Raw genomic sequence first — 10,557 nt, forward strand, 5'->3', positions numbered from 1 at the left:
AGTTAAGTGTCGACACAAACAAGTCAGGGTGGTCGAGTTGTGGAAACAAACATTTTTGTTAAGCCTAATCTTACTATAATTTGTTTCGAAAGGCACTACATGTATATAAAGTACTCGATGTTTGCTGGCTAGAAGCCGATGTTGGCTGTAACAAGCATCGAGAAACATTGATCATAGGAAAAGAAGATTTACCGGTAATCTTATCAATAATATTATCAATGAACAATATCACTGGTACACAGCTTCGACAAGTGCTTGTGTTTATATAAATGTCGTGACCAGTAATATTTGATTTATTATAATTTTTTATTCTTTTTTATTTTATTACCTCAGTGTCTAAAAGTACACATTGTGTTATCACTCAATCTTGCATGTCTCTCGTAAGGAACGCTAATTATTTTATACCTCAATTATCGGAAGTATGCGAGCCGTTGGTTATTAAAATGATGTCTTGTAAATTTTGTAAATGATGTTCTTATATATAAGTGTTAAAAAACAGAACTCACATTCCTGTAAAAATAACAATTCGGTGTTGTGTTTGTATGTGTGCATTGAAATCTAGTTTTTTGCTTTATGTTTTCTTTAGAAAACGAAATTCAGTTTAAAATTAATCAAATGCCCAAAGATTACATTAAACTGTTGTTTTTGTTGTTTTGCATATTAGTGACCTCACATCGTTGGTTCGCGTTCGGATGTAATTCGATAAAGGCAATGTGCTTGTGAGGCAATGTGCTTGTGAGGCAATGTGCTTGTGAGGCCCGCGCCAAGGCAATGTGCTTGTGAGGCAATGTGCTTGTGAGGCAATGTGCTTGTGAGGCCCGCGCCAAGGCAGTGTGCTTGTGAGGCAATGTGCTTGTGAGGCAATGTGCTTGTGAGGCCCGCGCCAAGGCAGTGTGCTTGTGAGGCAATGTGCTTGTGAGGCAATGTGCTTGTGAGGCCCGCGCCAAGGCAATGTGCTTGTGAGGCAATGTGCTTGTGAGGCAATGTGCTTGTGAGGCCCGCGCCAAGGCAATGTGCTTGTGAGGCAATGTGCTTGTGAGGCAATGTGCTTGTGAGGGCCGCGCCCTTGTCTTATTCGAGTTTATCTTTAGGTAGATCTATTCTCGTTTTTTTCCTCACACAATTGCTGTGTAGTCTTATCATTTTATTATCTCGTGACTTGCAGCAGAATATACAGGCTTCTTTGACAAATGAAACCAATGTACAGATTAATGAAAAGAAACCATCGGTTATTTCTTTTTATCAAATTTATTTAACCAAGCGTAACGTTTAACTCGATCCCGCGAGATTTTCTATAGATAGGTGTTGAGCCAAGTCCTGAAGTACCAGACATCAGCGTACACGCCCGGATAGTTGGCACGGCCGCACCCGAATCCCCAGCTCACCACACCTGCAAATATCGAACTGTGTGCAGAACATACCTATCCCGTAAATAACATAATAATATCAACGCCTCTTCATTTTTGTCGGATTATATCCACCCATGTCAAGTGATCTTATGCGCTGTTAATTCACTGTGCCATTCCAATACGTATGAATTCGTCCATTTTTAGTGTTAATGGTATAAATGTTGCTAATAGTTCTTACATTTTTCAAGTTGCGTAATTATATCGAAGAATCATTTTGCATAATTAAAGCATTCCATTTATGTTGTCATCTGCTGTAGTGTTTGTCATGTAATATTTTTTTTATTGTAAAGACCGATATATAGGAAACGCTGTCAGGTTTGTGTTCATAAGTGTCATTAAATATTGATTTACGAAAAACCATAATCACTCACCAACGAGTTCCCATGAACCGTTTCTGGGAACAACCAAAGGTCCACCAGAGTCACCCTGTAGTGAAGATAAAATACGATTGTTATGTTCAAGCAAACAATTATAAATGTTAGTAGTAGTGTAGGTTGTGGTCGTGGCGGTGGTAATGGCTGCGGTGATGGTGAGGTTGAGGTAGCATTCGTAGCACTAGCGATAAAGTAACAAAAAAAAACAGCAACCGTAGTAGTAGGACATACAGTCATAAATGTTTCAAAAATTCATTCAAAATCGAAGGGTAAGGAAGGAAGGCGATCGTACGAGATTAAACCTATTTAAACCATTTATGCCTAGCGTCTAGAAAAAAGGCCTTGGCAATCAGCGTAGACCCAGATGAGACGCCGCATGATGCGGCGTCCCATCAGGGTCTGCGCTGTTTGCTTAAAGGAATTTCTGTAAGAAATATTCTAAATATAGAAATAAGTATACTAGACATCCCTAATTTTGGAAATAAATTTATCTAATTAAGAAGGACGGGAGAGTCCACTAGGCATAAATGGGTTAATCATAAACTGTATTTTTAAAACTTGTATATTAAACATGTACCCATCTGAGTTCAAATTTACGCAAATGACTGGGGTTGCTCATTGTCAAGATTTAGGATTGTAATTGTAAGGGGCCTTTTCACAGATTTTGGTATATTTTGAAGTTTGTCATTAAATGCTTTATATTGATAAATGTAAACATTAAATTTTTAAAGCTCCAGTAAAAGATCAAAAATAAAATTTAAAAAAGGAAAAAAAGTAGCCCGTAGCAGGGCTCGAACCAGTGACCCCCGGAATCCTGAAGTAAAAAACGCATTAGCCAACTGAGCTTTCCTGCCAAGCATACATGAGATGCGTATTTTATACGTTATATAAGCAATCTTCGTAGTTTCACGAATTTAAACGACAACAACAGAACTATCCAAATTATTCAATCGTTTCGTGTTGCAACGCTTTATAAATTTTATGTTTTTAAATCGTCAAAAGATGCATATAATGGCTATATTAGACCATGGCAAATGTACAGTAATACTGTTTCCTCACAAATATCATAACTAAACAGAAAATTTGCGAATCTGAAACAACTTTTTTCAATTTTGTCAATTTACCAAACCGTGAAAAGGTCCCTTTAACATGTATATCTCAACATTAACTTAGGATATTCATCTCATGAGCGAGTCTTCAACTTAAAAATAATCTGAAGTACACCGCTTTCGGAGAGGAGTGGTAGTATTTTTTTAAGATTGATGCGTTTGTGAAATAAACATTTTGGTTATAACAATGTTTAATTGAAGCTTTACGTCATCTCTTACCTGGCAGGCGTCTTTGCCAGTTGCCCCGGCGCACAACATGGTGGCGTCCAGGGAGCCTTTATTTCCGGTCAGTTCGCATGCTGCCAGAGACAGTAGAGGCTTCCAGACGTACTTCAAAACGGAAGAGGAGGAACCGCCTGCAGATCGTATAATTTCGTTTGCATTATGACAATATACATGTTCTCAAAAAAGGTAATTAGTTCTAGTAATCGAGAGCAAATGTCAAATGTTCATGATTTGAGAGAAATCATTGATAGACACCTGGATTGTCACTGGTTAATTGTCATTTTCACGATGTTTTGTGGTTGTTAAAATGAGATATAACTGGTAGATTATTATTTTATGTTACTAGTATTCTAGTTACCGCAGACATAAGATAATCTAACATTACATGTATATGTTTAAACAAACCAATAATATACATGAATGCAGGGCCAGATACGTAATAGTAATCAAACGATGTGTTGTTTGGTTACAAGTTATTTTGTTGCTGATTGTAATACGTGTGGTACTGTTTTTTTACTTAGACGTATGTAACACTCTTGACAAATGGTTTATTATTCAAACTCGTTGCATTATTGTTGTACTACCTGAGTTATATTATCAATATGACCTTTTATAAAATTATATATTGCACACATTTTTGTTAATCTACATATTTATCAACATGAACTCGTCCCATATATCATGCATACCTTCCGATGTGGTACCCCATCCGGACACCACTGCATCCTCGTTGTGAATATATGTGCGTGTTGGTCGGCAGGCTGGGAACGTGTTGATGGGAAGCTGGGACGGCATCAGGGTGCCGAAAGCTGCCGTGAGTACGAGGAAGAACGCAATACATTGGCACTGACTTACTTAATGATTGCACAATATGGCATTTAATTTTTGGCAAATAAAGCATTAGAGTGTCATGATGCCAATGTATCCGATAGTGAACACCATTTAATGTTGTTGTTTGTTGTTACGTGAGGTATAATAGTGGGATTTATTTAATAAAAACTAGCATGTGTTAAGAACTTGCTTAAATCAGTATATCAAACTTGATAGAAATATGTTCATCCCCATGCATAAGCACAAAGTGTTTTTGGACGGTTAAAAGCATCAATATTATAATTTATTAACAATCGAATGTATTGCATTTTCCCTTGCCCCCATCGATTGTGTAATTTGTGAAAGGCTGAGATTCACTTAAATACAGATACAATTTAAATACACGTTTCTAAAAAAATTGTGTAAACGCAACTTAATATTGCGTTTATCTAGTTAACGCTTTTTTTTTCAAACTTATCTTGTGCAATGCAAACCCGAAAGGGATGATTCCCTCGGATTACAAACGAGAACTGACAAAAATCTGTTTAATTTTAACGCCAATGGGTTACACAGATATTTCCCTGTTATGAATAAACAACATTGACCAAACACAAAACAATATATTGAACAAATATTGGGCTACATATAAAAAGCAGTCCATTATTAAATCTTTCCAGCATGCGGCCTTACAGTGCAACTACTCTAAATAGTTGTGTCAATACGATACGAGGCATAGTACATCAGTAAATGCAATGGATTTGGTATTATTTTGGTATTAAACAATGAGTCATACCGATAATGGCAATATCGTTGGCCATGGTGTTAGAGTTGTATGACGTGTGAACTTTGATGGTGACTGCTCTCACAATAAGCCGGGTGCCGACAACGTTGGTTTGGTGCATGCCGAACACGACCTGGTAGTTGTTGGGATTGGGGTTCTTGCTGTGAACAAGAAGCAGCAGGGAACGTTTTACGTACTCTTCGCCGAAAAGGCGTGGTTCAATGTTTTGCTCAATAAACTGTTTAACTTAAAGATGTCAAATCAAGCTTGTTAAATAAAATTATATTATAACTTGATACAACTACTCGTCAATATGTTTAATTAAGACCCTGTATATATACGTTGTAATGAAGTGTGTCCTGCTTAGATATTATATTTACATCGTGGGAGCATAAGCTGTATTTACATTTCTTTCTCACAAATATTGATAAGAAAACTGCTAATCAATCATATACCGTGTACATTCACGATATTATTGGAAGTCTGGAAAGAAAGTTTCAATTGACCAGATACATCTAAAAATGACAATCACAATTCTGTTCATGTGTCATTTTAAAATATCTGTACATAATAGCTAAGGATTTCGCATCAGTATACACGCCTCTCTACATATGTGGATGTTCGACTGTATAAAGGAAAATGATTTGGAAATGAATTAAACTCTATTTTCGTTGCTGTTCTTGATCATTTCTTCTGAACTTGTGTTCTTCTTTGTTAATCATCGACGTTTTATCTGTTTTGAAAAAAGGCAAAATCGTGTAAAGCCATTTAAATAAAATGTATTGCCACTAAGTTATTTTGACACCTCTTCGATTCCGACACGTTGTTTTGTGTTTTGCAGAACCAAAAATTGTAGTGTAACGTCGTATGAAGAAGTCTGAACGAAATAAAGACGTGTTTTAACCAATGCAAAAATACCATTTACTTATTCGGACCTACATACAATTCTCAACCATTCATTGTATATTTGTCAAAAACTGAGCCAACCATTTGTTTGAGTGTCGTATGAACAAATAACTGACGATTCGGGACGTTTTCATTTTTGCTCTATTCACGTTTTAAAAAACGCGAACATCCATTCCGGTCTTGTAGCTTGAAAATAGACTAAGGATACATACGGATTTAATGTCATTACCTTGAAAGACAGTGGGCAGCTGTGATGACCTTGACCACGCCTCCAGTTCCGATCACATAAGTACCGCCACATATCAGGTATCCGTTCTCAATGAGTCCCACCTGCAAGAAGAACAATCTCTTTACATCTCTGGCATAATAATATTTCGTGTGGGTATGAACCATGCGCTGCGTTTTGCTTGTGTCGTTTGATATGATCGACAACCTTGAATGTTGACTTTCTTAATCCATTTATGCCTAGTGGACTCTCCCATCCTTCTAAATTGGATCAATTTATTTCCAAAATTAAGGATGTCTAGTATATTTATTTCTATATTTAGAATATTTTTTTCCGGAAATCCTTTAAGCAAACAGCGCAGACCCAGATGAGACGCCGAATCATGCGGCGTCTCATCTGGGTCTACGCTGTTTGCCAATGCCTTTTTTCTAGACGCTAGGCATAAATGGGTTAAAGTGATGTTTCTGTACTGGGGTTGTTTATCAACTGTAACTGGACAGATATTGTAGCTGATAAGCTTTCCAATGAACACTAAACTTGTTTAATGATTAGGGTTCTAGTTGAATTATGTTACAGCCTACCTGCCACGGGAAATCCCCTGGGCTGGCATCCTGACCTCCCACAATGAACTGCATGGCGTAGTTGGGTGTCGCGGAGAAGCTCGTCCGCCCGCATTCCTGGGCGAAAGTTGCTGGAGGAATTTATTAACACAATTTTTACAGAGAGATACCTTAGTGTAAACCTATTTATTTAAGCTCGAGTGCATAGAAATTAGAAGGGTTATTTGAAACGCTCTCGAGTCCGTTTCCTGGGACTAGAACCAGTACTTGGTGTCTATGGGGGAGATCTAAAGATCGCTCCCACAGTGGGGATCGAACCCGTGACCTCCCGATCGCTAGGCGGACACCATATCCACTACGCCACGGCGACCTGTAAAGGAGAAATACCTTAACAGTGTTTACAAAAATTAATCAGTTATGATTCGACAGCTCTTTAAAAGAACTAATATCGCACCTATGTACATATAAACTTGTTTGATATTATTTTAATAAACGTAATTATTAACCAAATTGAAAAATTGCAATCCTAATTTGAATTGGATCCCCTTTTGAATAACGTTGTCAATCAAATAATTTGAAACGTACACATTACAGCCTAAAGAAGTATATTACATTGTACAAATCATTATTTTTAATGTTAACGGGCACATCGACGGTTAATATTGCAATACATCTTCAAAAATCATATTGTTTAAAATGTTTGTAAAATGCCTGCTTGTGAGTGCGAATTACACTTAAGGCATGAACAAAAAATATGTTACTTGTTACCTATCTAGAGGTGTTATGTATGACACAGTCTTGCTGAAACTTGGCCAGAATATTTATCTTGACAATATGAAGGCCCTGTTTGAATCCGGGCCAAATACGGTAAAACAACCAGATCGTCAGAGCAAGTCTTCAACAATTTGTTTCCTCGCACTCAGGTGAGCACTTAAATGCCACCATGGTCATCTTATAATTGAAAGGTTTCAATTGGAAATTGTGCAAGTGAAAATATGAGCTTGTAAACGTTTTTATAAATACATGTTTGTCAAACTTTTAAGGATAGACTTCATCGTTATTTCATATGGCATACAATATAAGATTGTTGTCTATAAAAAAAATCATAAATATGACACAATTTTGATTAAGAGAGATATGTTTTTCAGTATTTTGTAAATACGGTAGTATCAAAATTTATTTTATCTCCCTGCCGAATTTTATTCACTTTTTCGGTCCCTAAGTTACACTACAATGGTATATGTCAAGCACGTTAAATTATAATAAGAGTGCATTAAGCTTTGGCTGGAGAAAATACTACATGCAAAGCCTATTGTTTATTAACACTTTCACGACAGTCCACAAGAACAATGAACTAAAGTTCGAGGCCAAGAAATTTAAACGCGGATAGAATAGAAACACTGTTGGCGAGAGGAGAGAAGCATGTATTTAAATCGAGTAATCGTTGTGCTATTTTAAATATAAACTCTGATCTCGCAGGACAACAAAAAGAAAACATGAAATAATTCGCATGAACTGGTATTTGACCAAGCCATTTTATGTATATTCGATAGGAGGACGGCATGAATCGCTGCTAAGTACTAGTAAATTATTGTTTAACGGACTCACAGCCTAAACAGTAAAGAAAAAGCTCCCCAAAATCCGATTGCTGAATACACTTTCTAAATCCTGCCAGTCTAAAACTTCAAAGACACTCAACTCACCGCCAAGAAAAGCACCCAAAAGAAGGAGAATGGTCATTCTGAGAGATCGTCAATGCAAATATTATTTCCAACGGATCCGAGATCTTCCTTATAAAGCTCTTTAAGTTGGTCAACCCAATGGCATTACACAATGGTAGGTCAACATACGGTCAACTGGACAGTAAGGTCAACTGGATAGTTGTGTTATGGACCAAAGTATTGCAAACTTAAATGCTCAGTTGCGATTTTCAATGATAATGAGCAAACATTATAGCGCTGGTGGTTGCCGGAACGGAAATTTAAATGGCACGCTCCATTAGGAGCGGTTCAATATTTAGACACACAGTCCAGGGGTGTCAATTGGCCAAAATCTTAAATCCTGAAAATAAGCCTAGCATGTGGGGGACCAGTACCAAATAAGGGTTAATTATTCATTTAATTATGTTAACTGTGTTAACAATATGTCAAATTAAATAATTTGTGTTAAAAATGACATTTTTTGACAAAAATCTGTAAATACCACAACAAAAATCCTCTAATTTATATCAACATCAAAAGCAGTTTTTGAGGGCCAAAATCCTGAAATCAGGAATAATCCTGAACTTTGACACCCCTGGGCACACATATATGAAAGAGATTCAAGAGTTTAAAGATTTGATCCTGTAAGCCTTTGCTTAACATGGTGACGAATTACTAATTATTAGCTATGCAAAGCCCTAGTCCAAAACCCGTTTTATATACATTTCTTTTTTAAGTTCCTGACACAGTATTAGTGTGGCTAGTTACTAATTATTAGCTAATCAAAGCTCTAGGACAACGCCCAGCTTTTAAGTTCCAACTTAGTAGTGGGGGTCTAATGTTACATGAATTGTGCTAATTAATTAGTTCAACATTGATCAACATGAAAATATAAAAAATATATGTACTACACTTTTTATGTAGTTCAACATAGTTCTACATGAAAATATATAACAAATTATATGTAATAGGCTTTTTCTGTAAGCACTAGTACTAGTCTCTAATTACGTTTGTTATTATTATTATTTTAACATTGACCTTTATTGCCTGTGTTGTTTTGTTTGTTCTTTTTTTGCTGTTTCGCTGTTGTAGTCTAACGGATTCATCTGTAATACTATGCAGGTCAGTAAAGAATTCATGATGTTACGTTATTAGTGCTCAGATACCAAAATAGTTCAAACAAGTGAGTCGAAAGGGTTCGAATTAGCGAGGCCAATTACAGAAACGGGGATAGCATTTGGTTTGTTCTAGTTTGCGTATGCCAAGGCCGTAATCTATGTCATTTTTAAACAGCCCTTGTGCATTTTTATTTGTCAAATAAAAAGCCATAATAAAAGTATGAAAACATGGAGTTTCTTTTGATAACCATCTCTGTTGCTGTTGCTTGTTTTATCCTTCCTCATTTATTCGTGTGTGTTTTTTTGTTTTATCGAAGTAATTATTGGGCAACGCGACAACATGTGGACATAAAAATACACTTTTTAAAAGAAAAGTTCTTCAGTTGATTTAAATGTTTATGTTTATGCGTATCTAAATGCCTACGCAATAAATGCAAAATAACTTCTCAGTGTTGCAAGTCGAGTGGTGATTGGAAAAATTCCACTATCTGGTTTGTTCTCATTTCTGTAATTGCGTAGAGATCGTGACAGAAGCGATATACAAACAACTAGATCTCACTAGATAACGCTTCTGAATCGTGTTTATACATACACTTTCATGGCGATTCGCAGACCAAATCACGCTTTGACAAATTTCGGTTACCAGTCGAATATGTGGGTCATCCGTGTGACCTGACATTTCATCGGACAGGGACGCGGCCTTTCTAGAACGATGATTTTGAGTAGCATTAATAGGAACGACAAACAATTAAAAACTTGCACACGTTTGACTGTTACACAAATATGTAAGGTTAATTTTAATGGGAATTTTATATCCGAGCATCTAATATATTTTAAGGTTAAAACATGTAATGTTTCCTCCATTGGAATGAAAAAATGGATTAAGCCATCAATCGAACAATAATGTCTTTATTTGTTCCAAACGCCTTTGCCGTACTGTTTACGACAAACGCAGATACATCATATCTCTGCTTCACACTGACAGCTCCAATGCCGAAGATATTCATATTTAGTTTTGTGCTAAAACAAGTATGTTTTTGCATGTGTTTTATAGGCAATTGGTCACTAGCCTTACATAAATGACTTGCGCATGTTAACAAGACTTTCTCTTTTTATAATGTTTATTGTGTTTTATTATTGCTGTATTTGTTTAGTAATGTTCAGTTTGACAATTTAACCGAACTATTTGAATTAACAAAAAGTAATACTTTGTGCTTTATACTATAATAGCATTCCCTACATAAAATAAAATCAATAAGAATTATAGCGTTAATTATGGATATATGCATAGCTGTGCGTCTTAAATTTCGAATCAAACAGTACTTCATATTTGTACCAA

At 36.2% G+C, this 10,557-nt stretch overlaps 1 protein-coding gene across 1 annotated transcript; it reads right to left on the minus strand.

Annotated features, from left to right (window-relative positions):
- Nucleotides 1-2,404: 2,404 nt before the first annotated feature.
- On the minus strand, nucleotides 2,405-10,225 carry LOC127870023 (trypsin alpha-like). Its single transcript, XM_052412685.1, has 7 exons — nucleotides 10,156-10,225; nucleotides 6,422-6,531; nucleotides 5,844-5,944; nucleotides 4,721-4,869; nucleotides 3,807-3,926; nucleotides 3,112-3,248; nucleotides 2,405-2,434 (listed from the first exon to the last, which is right to left on the minus strand). Exons 1-7 carry the CDS (start codon nucleotides 10,223-10,225, stop codon nucleotides 2,405-2,407), a joined length of 717 nt encoding a protein of 238 aa, XP_052268645.1.
- Between the last annotated feature and the right edge of the window lie 332 nt (nucleotides 10,226-10,557).

Source organism: Dreissena polymorpha, chromosome 2 (assembly GCF_020536995.1).
Source record: "Dreissena polymorpha isolate Duluth1 chromosome 2, UMN_Dpol_1.0, whole genome shotgun sequence".
Taxonomy (NCBI): domain Eukaryota; kingdom Metazoa; phylum Mollusca; class Bivalvia; order Myida; family Dreissenidae; genus Dreissena; species Dreissena polymorpha.

Bases quoted from the DNA above. Each gene is read 5' to 3' on its own strand.
- LOC127870023 (XM_052412685.1), bottom strand. From the start codon at position 10,225: ATGAATATCTTCGGCATTGGAGCTGTCAGTGTGAAGCAGAGATATGAT. The intron at 3,927-4,720 runs GTATGACTCATT...TACTCACGGCAG, and splicing joins CAACGATATTGCCATTATCG to CTTTCGGCACCCTGATGCCG. The intron at 3,249-3,806 runs GTATGCATGATA...TACGATCTGCAG, and splicing joins ATGGGGTACCACATCGGAAG to GCGGTTCCTCCTCTTCCGTT.